Source organism: Macaca nemestrina, chromosome 4 (assembly GCF_043159975.1).
Source record: "Macaca nemestrina isolate mMacNem1 chromosome 4, mMacNem.hap1, whole genome shotgun sequence".
In the NCBI taxonomy this organism is placed as follows: Eukaryota; Metazoa; Chordata; class Mammalia; order Primates; family Cercopithecidae; genus Macaca; species Macaca nemestrina.
Window position 1 is genome coordinate 85,381,832 of NC_092128.1, and position 15,067 is coordinate 85,396,898.

General features: G+C 33.0%; 1 protein-coding gene across 21 annotated transcripts in view; it reads right to left on the minus strand.

Annotated features, from left to right (window-relative positions):
* The window catches only part of LOC105475613 (diacylglycerol kinase beta), an 835,473-nt gene that overhangs the window by 480,615 nt on the left and 339,791 nt on the right, over nucleotides 1-15,067 (minus strand). For 10 of the 21 annotated variants that reach the window (XM_071094904.1, XM_071094898.1, XM_011731026.3 and 7 more), the window contains 2 exons: nucleotides 12,957-12,992; nucleotides 4,033-4,149 (listed from right to left, as the gene is read on the minus strand). In XM_071094904.1, the coding sequence (XP_070951005.1) occupies nucleotides 4,033-4,149; nucleotides 12,957-12,992 (153 nt within the window). The remainder of the gene's footprint in view (nucleotides 1-4,032; nucleotides 4,150-12,956; nucleotides 12,993-15,067) is intronic. The other 11 variants (XM_071094900.1, XM_071094899.1, XM_011731027.3 and 8 more) reach the window with 2 other exon arrangements.

A 15,067-nucleotide genomic window follows, 5' to 3' on the forward strand; every position in this document is an offset into this window, starting at 1 on the left:
TGGTCCAAACTATTAATAGATTGGAGAAGTTTCTGACTCCTCACTTTTCTTGTAAACCCTGTAGTCAATTCGTCAGCATATCTTTTGCTCTTTCCTCAAAATATATGTAGAATCCCATCACATCTCTCTACTTCCACTGCTCCATCCTAATAAACCTACATCCTATAACCCCTGAATAACTTCAACAGTAATCTACTGGACTTTTGGCTCCCCAGCAATCTAATCTTTATAAGAGTAAGCCTTTTAAAACATCATTCAATCATGTAACTCCTCTGCTCATCCCTCCCACCAATATCTTCTCATCACCCTTAGATCAAAAGTCAGTCTTTAGTGAAGCCTTCAAGCCTTTAAAAATTCCCATCCCTATTACTTCTCTGAATTACTTGCTACCACTTTCCATCTTGCCCACCCTACTCCAACTACAGTTCTTACCGACCCTAGAACTCTCCAGGCATATACTTACCTTAGGGCTGTCCATTACCCATATATTCAAATGACCAACTGCTTCAACTCTTTTAAGTCTTGACCCAAATATCACTTTATTAATGAGGCCTAATCTAGCCACTGTACTTAAAATTATAGAGAAATCTGACTCTCAACCCTGATACTTCTTATCTTACTCAGCTCTATTTGTACATCATTTATTATCTACCATTGTATATATATGGAGATACTCAGTTTAAAGTTTGCTATAATGTTCAAAACTGTAGAGTAATAATTCTGGATTTAGATAGAGAATTAGAATGTCAATGAAGGGCTAATTATGAAAGAGTCAACAGGGTTGAGAATTCTAAAACGAGCAAACGACATACACACGTACACACACATACATCAAAGGAAGTGAATTAATTATATAGAGATAATTAATTTAACATACATATGTACTATACAGTTACATTTAGTGCATGGGTGTATGGTTTATCGTCTTGGTGATTAAAATAATAAAATATGACAAATAAGGAAGATAAAAGAAAGAGGCAGTTTTGTGAGGAAAGACACTGGTTCAGTTTTTGATATTTAAGCATAAGGGTTCTCTTTTCTTTCTTGTGCTAATAGTGTTACAAACTAGATTCGTTAGCTCTTAATAACCTTTTATTTTGAAATGTTTCTCAAAGAATATTTAGGATCAAGGTAAATTCAACATAAATACAGTTTAAACAATTGTTCTGTTTTTCTCCTTAGTTGTTCACATGTGGGAGAGCCATCTGTAATTTTATATCTCTTGCATGTTAAGAAGTCGTAGTTTCAATTACATTTGATCATATGTATTAAGTGTAAACCTATGGTGTGAGTGATGACAAAGACAGAGTGCCTAACCACCTCTATTTGAAGTCCCCTAGGACTTGGGTTAATTAATGAGACTCATCCTAAGGTTATACATGATCTATTACTTCCTCTAATTAGAAATAATAATCCTGATCATTATGCTGGTTAGCTGGAAAGAAATAAGATGAATGTGCCTAACTATGATTAATAGTCTTCTTTAAGCAGTGTAGATCTCTTCTGTCACTGAGTTATATGCAAACCGGGCTGCAACTCAATGCTTTTTAATGATACATATTTTTTAAAGATCATGGAAAAAATTAATTTTATGGTAGATCTTTTTACCTTTCTTGATAATGAACAAGCCTTTTGGCATTTAAAGTTGATAAATACAACACAAAATTACTATTTTTTTCATTTTACATATAATAGCTATCCAGAACTCTATTCTTTTATTTTTTTTCTCCAAGACTATGTGGCTGTATATGTGTATTCTATTTTGGTCCTTTCTGCTGAGGTACAACAGACTTTTGCACACGATTCTATACCAACTTTTTTTAATTGAAAAAATTATTACTACACATATGGTATTTTCTTACTGATTTTTTTTAGGGCTGACTTCTATACTTGTCCCACTCACAATTTTAGCTGACACTTTTGTATGCCAAAGCAAGTTATAAAAAGTTATTATCTGGCTAGAGAGATGAAACACATCCACAAAGAATGTTAATCATCTAAGATTTTTAATGTGACTAATTTAGTTGTAATAAGGTCAAATATTTCAGATCATTTTAAAATAGCAAATAAAATGAAACATATTACTATGCAGGTTTAAAACCTTGAAAACACTGTATATACTATTTAATTTTGGTTTTGATGTCTGGGAAAATTGAGATATGATTATGAAAATCTTGGAAAACTGAGATTAGAGGAGTTAAAATTCTGTTGCATACATAAATTTTATCTCAAAGCCTGCAGCAATATAAAAGTACATAGAAGAACAAGATGGTCAGAAGTTCAGCAGTTACATACATGTTAAAAATTTTTAAGCAAAGAAACAGGGTATGTTGGGAATGAAACACATAAACCCTAGCCAGATGGTCTTCATTCAAACCTTGGTTTTACCACTGACTGTGTCCTTGTGGAATTTATCTTACTTCTGAGCATCAACATGATTTTGAAAATAATAATAATAATGGTATTGATCTCGTATGTTTATTAAGAGAATTAAACAAGCTAATATGTATAAAATACCATCATAATGCTTAAGCTATCCTATTTAACAAATGATATATGCTTCCCATCTGTGATGAGAAGTATGTGCCTAGTCATGTGAAATACAGTTAGATTTCAGGATTAGGCTTCCCTTTCATTAATTTCATCCCAGGAACCCAGAGTAGCTGAAAATTTAAACTTATCAATATTAGCCATCCACATATTGAATTAAAATGTTGATTTTTTTCAATAAAAATTTTATAGGATCATTTAATTAATAAATTTTCGGCTAATAAAATTGTGGATAGATTTTATATTTGACAGCTTCTATGAAATTTCTAAAATATGGATGAGTTCCAAAATGTACATCTTGATTTACTTTTTTATAATTAAATTTTCTGTTCTCTAATATATAATTTTATTATTCAGAATTCCCTCCTTTTATATTTGAGTTAAAAAATTTATGAAAACTTTTCTATTCACAATGGATTTTTAGATAAAAAACAAACAGTAACTTAGTTATCAATATTTAATAAATTATTATTAAATTTTAATGACATATTCAAGACGATAAAGAAGCAAGCATTTAGGCATCTACTATGTGCCCTGAACTGTGTTTGCATATTGAAAAATACAAAAGACATAATCTATAGTATCAGAAATAAAGTAAGAAATAAAAAAATGATAGAAAATCAAATATAATGAGTGCAAGTGTGTGACATAATGTCTGTATGTTAAATTGTTGGTAAATATTCCCAGAGAATGTGAAACTTGAAGTATAGGCAATTGGAATGCAAAAACATAAGTAGAAAAACATACTTAAATCCACAATATCATAAATTAAGTGAAATGTATTGACCATTTTCCTGTTGAAGTAAGAAATACAGGTAAAAAACAGAGGTAAGTAAATGTTATACATTCACCCCATGCAATGTCTTAAAATGTCATTCTTGATGCTAGAGACCATAAAGATAACTTATAGGTTTTTATATAATAGTATTAAAAAATGACTACCTGTTTTTATTTAACCTAGAAATATATTTGAGGTTTAAATTTTGACTTAAAATTTTGAAAGCTGGAAATATATTACAATAAATTCTTTATTATTAAAAATTATTTATTTAGAAAATACATATTCAGAGTTCATTTACTTCTTTCCTAAAGAAGTTTTTGCTATCAAAGTGACTCTTTAAATCATACCCACACTAAATATAAATATATAGAGAGATATAAAGTATACCTGTAAATAAATAACACATATGCATTTAATAAATGTGTATATTTAGCAATAATTTGCAAATCTTTCAAAAGATCACTTGCCAATTTGAGTTTAAACGGAGATAAACTCATAAATGATTAATTTAACCAGAATGTTACTCTGTCAATCAACCATAAGACTGACATCTTGATAAATTAATAAAGATCTTTCTGAAAGAGTCTACTAAGCTAATATGCAGATTAAACAAATGTGTTGATAGCTGAACATATGCCCCTTTGAGAGCCTAGAAGTATCAAATGTGAAACCTAGTAAAATTTTGATTTAAAAAATCATACCTGCAGGCCTTGTCCATCTACAGTAACAGAGTTGGCTCTTTGCATTTTATTCTTGTCGATCACTTTGTTTGGCTGCTGGGAACCACTCTTTTCCTTTTTCACTGTTGATTGTCTTTCCTGTAAAAAAGATAATCTTTGATAAAAATAAAAATTATGAAAATAACATTAAAAAAATTAAGTCGTTTTACTAACAGAAGAGTTTCATGGGTACAAACCCAGGCTCAACTTTCTAATTTGAAGTTCCTAGTGAATAATGTGAAAGCTGTTGTTTTCAACTGGCTCAATATATATGATAGTTTCATGATCGAACCACCATTTAAAGAAATAATGAGAAAGAATACCAAATTGTATTATCCCTATGTGCCCAATTGTGACTCTTTATCAAAAGTTATTAAGGATTACTAAAGTTGATTATTTTCATATGCAATGATACAGATAACGGGTATAGGATTATAATTTAAAGAATGTGGTGTTGACTACTAAGAAAAGCTTATAAATATGTGCAATATTGAAAATTATTTTTAATTGCATGATGGACTTTTAAGCTACTATTTATATCAAAAATAGCATATATCTTAAAACTGACATTCCATCCCATCTAATTACTTTGTTCCTCATAGTAAAAAAATTTCTTTTAGGAATTGCCTGCTCCCTGTTCCTATTTCCTCTCTTTTCACTCTCTCTTAACCCAATCAACTTGTATCACCATTACTCCAACAAACTATCATTTATTAAAATCACCAATGTCCATCTCAGTTTCACATCTAAAGGTCAGTCTTCATCTTCTCAAATCTTTCAGCCGTATCTGACAGAACTGATCTCTTCTTACTCTTTGAAAACTTGCCTCACGTGGCTTCCAGGACACTTCTTTCTCTGAGGGCTCTTCCTTCAAAACTTCGCCCTCACAGTCTCTTTTGCCCATTGCTTCTCCAGCTTTGCAACCTGTTAAGACTTGGCCTCTTCCTTGGACCTCTCATCTTCTCTATCTACTCTTACTCCCTAGGTAACTTCATTCATCCCCACAGCTTTCAATTTCATTTTTATGAATATTTCTAAATGTATAATTCTTGTTCTGATTTCTACCCGAGCCTTAATTTCTATATGCAGACACTGTTTCTATATGTCCACATGAGGGCCTAAAACACGTAATTGTAAAATCTCTAAGATTAGTTTAAAAATTTCCTGCCTATTCTGTTTCTTGAAAATGAATCTCAAACTGGATGACTACTCACCACCTGCCTCATTATATGGTTTAAACAGCCGTTATCTTTTTTTTTTGCTTGGATTATCTATCACCTAATGAATCATTCTACTTCCATTTCTGTCTTCCTACACTCAGTTCTCTACACAAAAGTCAAACTCATCCCTTTTTTTACTACACTCCAGCTGCACTGGCCTCCTCATTGTTCCTTGATCATAACAATCATGCTTTAAATTGAGAGATTTTGCAAACATTCTTCAGTCTGGTGGAAAACTTGCCACCGCACATTTTTTGACCTTGGTCCTCACTTCAGGATGTGGTCAAATGTCAGAGAGAAGTTTCTCTAGTCCTTTCAGCCCCCTTTTAAAACATCAGTTATTACAACCTAAGGTATTATGTCTTTGATTTGTTTAATTGCCTGCATTCTTTCATCTTAATTAAAGTTCCATAAGTAACTTTGTTTCACTGGTCTATATCAGATTCTAAATCAGTGACTAACAAAAGTCAGGATAAATGAATGAAGAAATAAATGAAAACTTTTTAAAAAAGTTTTCTAAGTTCTTGAAGCATACTGTTGAGAAGGATTCTTGGGGACCTAGGCTTGATGTGAAAAATTGTTCTAATTGATTGGCAATGTGTGTCATGGGTGCTTAAGTGCTTTAGTGCCACACATTTCCTATCACTTACTCAGCTATATATATTTCCTAGTTCCTATATTTGCTTGTTAGAGTATCATTTCAATTTCTGTAGTTTAGAAAGATCGGTTTTTATTTGTGCAAATGTATGGGGTAACTGAGAAATGTTTTACGTGTATATGATGTATAGTGATCAAGTAAGGGTATTTAGACTGATCATCGCCCAAGAACAATACATATTTAAAGTATAATCATCCTTCTCTGCTATCAAGCATTGAATTTATTCCTAGAAAGACATTTTCAAGTAGCTTTGAAAGTAAAGCTGTTTTTAAATATATTAGGGCTAGATGGATCAGAAATTGTCTCTGACTAAAATAAATGCTAATCCGTATAGTCCATTTACCTTGCAATTCCATGGTGCAAAAACACTGAATATATTTTGTGTGTGGCTGCAAATGGATGCCATAATAGGATTCCTGAAATTCAAGTTGTTTGAAAAATGATATGCTTTCATATAAGCATAATTTCTGGCAAAAATATTGATTTTTAAAAGAAAGTTCCTTCTTTTTAAGTTTGCAAATTATAATTGCATTCATAGACAGTTAATGGCATAATGTATAAGAGGAGTGAATTATTAGATGAGGTTTGGAATCAGAATGCCTGAGTTGAATCTCATCTCTACTACTTAAGTATTACGTAACCTAGAGGGTTTACGCTTTGGCAAAATAGAGATAGTGATACCTATTTTTCAGAGTTGTGTAAGGTTTAATAGAACATGTATAGTCTGTAATATTGTCCCTACATTAAAGTATGTATTCAATATAAAAGTTACTATGAGTGATGTAAAATAGTTGTGGTTGCCTATTAGGGTGCTCATCAACATTGTTTTTGTATTTCCAAATGTGTGTATGTATGAAAAACTCAAAGTATAATAATAATAATAAAAAAAGAAAAGAAAAAAAATCAGTGGTTACATTAGGAACATATTTAAAATTGAAAAGTTCAATGCTTATATTTGAAAACACATAGCTTGTGTTAGCTGTTCAAAAACTTAATGGTATTGGTGAGTGTGGAAATAATTTACTCCAGCATTCTTGCATGCACATATTATAAAACATGGAATCAATATTTTGTAAAAATCTGCCATGTGAAAGATATAACTTAATACAGTTATTCTTCCAAATTATCCAACAATTGTTGTTTGGCCTTCAATTTATAAAATGCGTACATTTGAAGAATTAAATAAAATTCAATTTGATTAGTTACAATGGAACTGGAAATTTGCACCAGATTATATATTCATGTTTTAATGGAAATTTAAGACATGCAAGTATATGTTTTTAAAGAGCTACAAAACTATCTCTTAATATTACTTTACTCTTAGCCACACATATATCTAGGGCAATTCTTGTGCTCTAAGAACCTCCAACTGGCAGAGATAGCAGTTGATTAAATGGCATCATGTCCCTCCATGTTGTCAGCCCCCTAAGTAAGCTGGGCAGGAGACTAAACAATTGCTTTAGCGTAAGCAATCAGAAATAATACAAACAGGTGGGTGTGGTGGCTCACGCCTATAATCCCAGCACTTTGGGAGGCTGAAGCAGGCAGATCGCTTGAGCTCAGGAGTTCAAGACCAGCCTGGGCAACATGGTGAGACCCTGTCTCTACTAAAAATGCAAAAACATAGTCAGGCATGGTGGTGGACACCTGTGGCCCATTACTCTGGAGGCTGAAGTGGGAGGATCACTTGAGTTGGGGGTGGAGGTTGCAGTGAGCCGAGTTTGTGCCACTGAACTCCATCCTGAGTGAGAGAGTGAGACTCTGTCTCAAAAAATAAATATATAAATAAAAACAAATTTTAAAACCCTAGAGTTTTCAACTCATGAGATTTCATTTATGAAATCCAGAATATGAGACAGAGACATATAACAAGTTAATTTTTAAAATTCTCAGTGTATTCATCTGTCTGTGTATTTTATTATAGTATCTAGCTAATACTAAAATGGTGAGCATTCATTTAAACACAAACACACAGACACACGCATCAAGAAAACCAAGTGAATTCTTTGGGGAAAAATGCAAATGTGTGGAATTTGTGGAATTAATCCAGGCTAAAATCTTAAAAACAGGAGAGCCTCATCACTATTTAATTTTTCTTCTATTTCCATTGAGAAAATTGTCTCTCTTTTTATATGAGGCACAGGAAGGCAGAGGCAATTGCATCCTTGGAAAATTTCCTCTCCACCAGGTTTCACTAGCTTTTTTGGGAGGTCAATTGACCCTGACTGGCAGACCTCTATTATGATATTTATGAGAGTTAATTACCAATGTCGAACTTATTGAAAAGTTTCAGAAAGAGCTCACCAATCTTAGTTTGCACAATCATTCAGGATAAAATTGCTCTCTGATAATAGGGGACAGTGTTTGCCATTTAACCTTCGGTTTCTTTCTTTATGTTTTGGGGCTCTAAACCACAAAATAAATTACATTGTTGTAATTAAGGCAAATTTCCTTCTGCTAGATAAATCATCCTAGATATACAAAGAGTTGGAAAATTGTTTCTTTAATCAATAGAAATTATTCAAACGCTGAAAAGAGCTACTCTAACAAAAAAAAAAGTCATGAAAGAATATAGAACATATAACTACAAAATATAAAATACAGTTATTGATATTTGAGCATTTTCAAATATCAACCATTTGTGTTTGCTATGTAGACATTTTAAATATAGAATTCAGTGTTTTGTGATCCGTAGACTCTACAAGCAGCACAACAGATCTTAACTGGGGATTATATTGTATTAGAATTCCAAAAGAATAATCATCATAATAAACAGAGAAGAAAAGCCAAAAAGACCATTCACAGAAAATAGAAAGATGAAATAAATAAAATAAAAAGACCTTACTTTAAATATGTGCTCTAAAAAAAAATCTTTGTCTACATCATGCTGATTCTCAGAGGTAGAGTATTTGTACATTTGTGAAAACTGCTTTCACAAAAGGGTTGTTTACCACAATACTTAAGCCTGCTGTTATCGATCGCTGGCAAACTGCAAGCAGCAAGTGATGATTACCTCAAGAACAGGGTTTTCTTCTTTTTGTCCAATCTCAGCATGAGAAACTGGCAGCAGCAAAGCACCTCCACTGGTACAAAGCTACAAAGGCGAGTGCTTTCCTGCCGACAGCAGCCATCGCTTGAATCGTAGAACTTACTTTAGCTGCTACTACTGCACAACTTGCCTGAATGGAGACTTAGTCCTTTCTGCCACTGGAGCTAGGCCACACGAATTTTCCTGAAACTCTAGAGTTTTAACCTAAAGTATCACAAAGATTCACAGCAGTTAAGATCTCTCTGATGCAGAAATGTTACCACATTCAGTGGGACTTACAAAGGTTGGGTCTGAGACACCACCTTACTAACAAACTGTAAAGCTGCACCTTTAACCAATATGGACTTAATGTGGGATTTGAACATTTTCGTGGCTGAAGGAAACAAATTCATTCCAAAAATGATGAAGGCTCTAAATCTATTAGTACTCTTTAAAAATTGCAGCAAAACTATTTACTGACTAGAAAAAAAGTCTTGATTTTTTTAAATTATACTGTTTTAAACATAAATATAATAAACAATATAAGGTCTAAAGATTTTTATTTCTTTTAAACTTAGTTAAATAAGTACTTTTAAAAAAAGCAAAAACAACTTTTTGTAAAGGCAAAAGTATGAGCTTAGACGCCAAAATGCAGGTTTGTCTTTTATTTCTGTGTCAGCTGGGGCAAGTTATTTACCATTGCTGTGTTACCATTTGTTTAAACTATAAATTGGAAAGTTTATGTTAGAAAAAAGTAAGAAAATTTAGATAAAAGTACTGACATAAAACAGGCACTCAGTAAATGGCAATGATTTTAAAGTACAGATAAAGATTTTTACATATTTTATTATTAAGTTAATCACAGGTAAACTGCTTGGTCATAGTAGTAGAAGGTAAGTGTTGTAAAGAAGTGTTTTCATTTAACATCCTGTACTTTATTTGCCCACTAAGTCACCATAGCTGAGAATAATTGCTGTGGTGATCTGGGTGGTGTCTGTGGGAGAGACGGGGGGCAACAAAGCAGAGAAAATGACAACTGGTCTTAAAGTACCTGGGGATGTTAGTTGCTTCCTCAACTTGAAGGTACACTTGGTGACTTGATCCATAAGTCCCAGTTTTCATACATTAAACATGAAGTTCATATTTTCTCCTAGGATATTATCCTGGGTATAAACCACTTACAAGATTTCTGTTAAGGAAATTCTTATTGAAGGGAATGAAATTAAGGAATAAGAGGGTGTATGCCAAAATAATTTAATTTTGGCTATGTGATAGTATATTGCAGCACCATCATAAAATAATGTTTGTATGTTTGTGTGTGTGTGTGTGTGTGTGTGTGTATAGTATACATACACATATATGTATGTATATACTTTATATACAAGAGAAGACTTTGGACTGGGCGTGGTGGCTCACGCCTGTGATCTCAGCTCTTTGGGAGGCTGAGGTGGGCAGATCACAAGGTCAGGAGTTCAAGAGCAGCCTGGCCAACATGGTGAAACCTCGTCTCTACTAAAAATACAAAAAATTAGCTGGATCTAGTGGCGTGTGCCTGTGACCCCAGCTACTCCAGCGGCTGAGGCAGGAGAATCGCTTGAACCCAGGAGGCAGAGGCTGCAGTGGGCCGAGATCATGCCACTGTACTCCAGCCTGGGTGACAGAGTGACACTCTGTCTCAAAAAAAAAAAAAAAAAAAAAAAAAAAAAAAAAAAAAAAGCAGACTTTGTAACCAACCTCAACATTCCTCACTCTCCAGTCCCTTTGTAAACCATACTGACTGTCGTCCACAGCAAACTGAAAGTAAGTACCAGGAGGCAGCTCTCTTATGCTCACACTCATTGTCTCTTTGTACCACCTAAGCTAAATGCTCAACATAGTGACTTATTAGCCCTCAATCTGTTTATGCCAGTTCTAAGTAAAACTTCCCTTGTAATTGTAATTGTGTAATTTAATTATTACTCACATCATTGAATTTTGAATACAAAATGAAAGAGTTGTGTTTATAAAAAATAATCTGCAAGCTTCAGAAAGACAAAATAACACAAGTTGTGTGTGTGTATGTGTGTGCGTGTGTGTGCGCCTGTGTGGCGTGTATGAGGAGTGGTCAGATTAAGTTTAGAGAGAACAACTGTGCAAGCTTTGGGTATTAATAATAAAAATAGTAAGTGTTTTTACACTCAAATTACTTCACAGATGTTCTTGAGTTTTTGTTATACTTTAAAAGAATTGAAACTATTATAAGTAATAAGCTTGTGATATATGCAAGAAAGGCAAGATACCATTTCCAATTAGAAGATCTGTACTCATAGAAAAGCCTTTAATCTTCAAAAATATAGCCAATGAATATAAATCTACATATTTTAAGTTAAACGTTTAATGTATGTATATATCTTTATATATGTTCTCCCACATATACTTTAACCACATTTTCCGTTAACCAAGGAGCAAATGTTCCTGATGGTAGAACATAAGGTTTCTTGTCTCTCTGTGTGTATATATGTGTATTCACACACTCAGCCATGCATATATCCATGCATAGGCTTAAGGAAAATTTTGGAACAACAAAGTTGAAAAATCTTATGTAATGACTTTGAGGGATACTGGAAAGTTTAAGTTAATGTAAACCAATATATAATGCCAGAAAAATATATAAGTATAGGAAGACTTTTAAAAACTTCATATCAAAATAAAGACTTTTATCCTGAAAAGTGAAAAAATATATAAAAACAAAAATTTGGATCTATTTACTCAATCTATATGACACAAATTACAGAATTGAATACACAGGGATGCTCTGGAGATTAACAGATCTAAAGAGAAAACTTTACATCTCAAATGCAATGACTACATTCACTTGATGGGGCTGATAATAGGGGCAGAAACAAACTCAAGAACCTGAGATGCAAAATTAATTTTCTCACACTTAACCCAATGAAATAATAAACTGTCCTAATACTTTTGTCACTTAAGTGTGTAATTTAGCATCTCTATTTTATAATAATAATCGTGATAATAATGTCATCAACTCAAAGAATATAAAATCAGCTTAACATTTTCTTAGATTAGAAACATTATATTTTAGTGTTATCTCCAAGTATTTTTGAGTATGTCTCTGGCTAAAAATGAGAACTTTTTTTAAAAATTTAACGAAGGGGTCTACACTGATTAAAAAGCCATTTTTGGTGAGGAGAAAAGAGCAGTTATTACCGTTTTATGCAAGCATGTTACCCTCTAAATAAATTCATCATCTTATGTAGCATTCATGTAAGTAATACTTTCTAAAATAAGCAGATTTAAATAATTTTAAGGAAAACAAGACCATTTGGGCATTTCCTATAGAGATAATAACAATTGAATAGGATATTGTCACAGAACAATGTGGAGGCTTTGTATCATCAATGCAAAGATAAAGCAAAAATGTTACTGAAAATAATTGTTGTGGCAATGCTTACATTTATTTTCAAACTAAAAGCCATTTATTCTGTGACTATATTTTATTCTGATGTCTTTCTATACAATGGCATGGACTAGGTGATTAATGTAGTTGTATTCATTTGAAAGTGATGGGCACTTCAAAGTAAGCAAGAGTCTCTCAACGTACTGCCATTGAAACTTACATTTTGACGGCTCAAAGAATAAATTGTTTTGGATTTCTTGCAATGTATGTACATTTTAATGTGAAAAAATGGGAATGGTATTATTTTTCTATGCTAGTAAAAACTCTTTGTAAAGTAACCTTTATTTTTCTCTGTGAAGTCTGGGTCACATAACTTCTTGTTTTCTTAATGCTTATCACAAATATAGATTGAAACTTCTTCAAGTCTATCCCATCACCGAAAATATGAAAACCACCACTTCCAATTAGCAGAATATGAAAAAAATAAAATATAAAATGCTGGTATTCGAATGTCACTGAGCCAGCACAAAATGTTCTTTATAGCTATACAAGATGTATAATGGCCTATAATTGTAAGTGTGAAAACCTGTTTTGCTTACGCACCTCAGGAACAGAAACTCCTGAAGTGGGCAGAGTCTGCTGAAAAAGAGAAGTTCATATGAAAGCTGAAAAAGAGTCAAACTCAAAACAAAGTATCAATGAAGTTTCTCATATCATTATACGCCTGTGAAATAAATGAGTAAATTAAAAATACATTTCCTTGGTATAATTTTACTGCTTCCTTGAATTAAATAATTAAATATCTTTTCATTGAATAAGAAATTATCTAACACAGAGTGGGTTAGGTTGTGAAATTATTTATCCAAAACACAACTTCATCTACCCAAAGCATGCTAATCAACATCTTTGGCCAGCTTTAGCTCCAAGTTCCATTATCTTTAATAAACAATTTCCACTAATTTTTTTAACTTGCCCCTTTACCCATCCCACTTTTCATTTTGAAGTCCAACTCTCATTCTTTCCTTAAAATACTGTGTCTTTTGAACATAGACATAGTTTATGATGTTCATTTTGTTTCACGGTACTCTGGAAATAAGAAAACATATCCCATTAATATCAGTAAAAGAATAAAAAGTATAATTAAATAATAATTAAATAAGTGACAAGATTTTTACTGGAGAGTAATTTTGTTAAGATGGGATGAAATATACTGACATTAGTCTTCATGACTGTATTTTCCATTATCTACCACCACTATCCACTTTGTAGTTCACATTAGAAAGGTATTTTTTGTTTTCAAGAAATGATAAAGGATCACCTCAGAAGCCTGCATTCTATGGAAAGGAGAACATAAAATACAAATTTGGATAAATAGTTGACAAATCACACACACAATACTAGATAAAGATTCCCCATACTGGAGCAGGAGAAGAAAAGTTGGATGGGAAGCCAGGAGTTGTTAGATATTTGTGTGTCCCTGAAAAGAAGGAGGTAGTCAGAATATTCCCTTTTCCTCCCTAGATACGAGCTATCTGAGGGAGGGTCTGGGCAATGCTAGATTACCAAGATGGGTATGAAAAATCTGAGACTCCAGATATTATTACACTCCCTTACCCAGGATAATTTTAGAAAGGCAGCAAGAACCAAAAAAAAAAAAAAAATCTGAACCTGAGATAGGTAAAACCTGATACCCTCACAGCTGCACAGAATAGAGATGGACTAAAAGAATTCAGTGGACTCAGAAGTGACACAGAAGAAGAAGAGGTCTAGCACAGCCCCACAAAAAATTAAGGTGTTCAGGAATCCAGCTCTATTTGGAAGATATTTCCATAATATAAGTAGAAAGTACTGTAGCTGCAGATTTCTAGTCAAAAGAAGCCAGGAAGTGGAAGAGTATGAGCTCTGGTCAACTATCCCATTCTACAGGAGAATCTAATAATTACTGTTGTTTTGAAGATGAATTGACAATAGGTTTGGTAGGACCTTTACTGAAAACTTCCTGATTTCAGTAACATTCTTGACTTCTGAGTCCAAATTAGTCTACATAACACCAGGGACAATGAATATTTGTGCTAGCTTCTCTCTGAGTCAATTCAAAGATATTTGCCAACCTTATTACCATTCTTTCTTAGCTTCAGGTTGCAGCTTAAGGTCTGAATGAACATTGCAAGACATGGATATAGTCCTTCCATCTTTATCATAATATATACAAGTTTGTTCTTCTTCTCATTCAGATCAGGAATGTAATCCTATGGATCCTTATCCTATTCTGTGCCATGGAGCCAGGAAACTCTCAGAGACTCACAAGCAACCAAAATAAGAGACTTCAAGCAGCTTCCAGAGCATGAGTCAGAGATGCCTTTTACCTTAGAAGAGTGTATGCTTACTAAGCATACATTTGCAGACAGCAGCCTGGAAAGCCAAGTGAAAAGATTATGGCTGTCTAAATGCTTCACAATAACCACCAAATGCAATGCAGGAGCTTCAAATAGATCCTGGTCCACTTCCACTTTTACCACGCCCAAAAAGTAAACAAATAAAAGCAACAGAAGGCATTTTTGGGATAACTGTAGACATTTGAATATGGACAAGGTAATGACTGATATTGTGGAATCATTGTTAATTTTCTTAGGTGAGAATATAATAATGTTATTAGGTAGAAAACTGTCCTTAGTCTTAGAAGGTGCTTGCTGAAATATTTACGGATGTGGTGT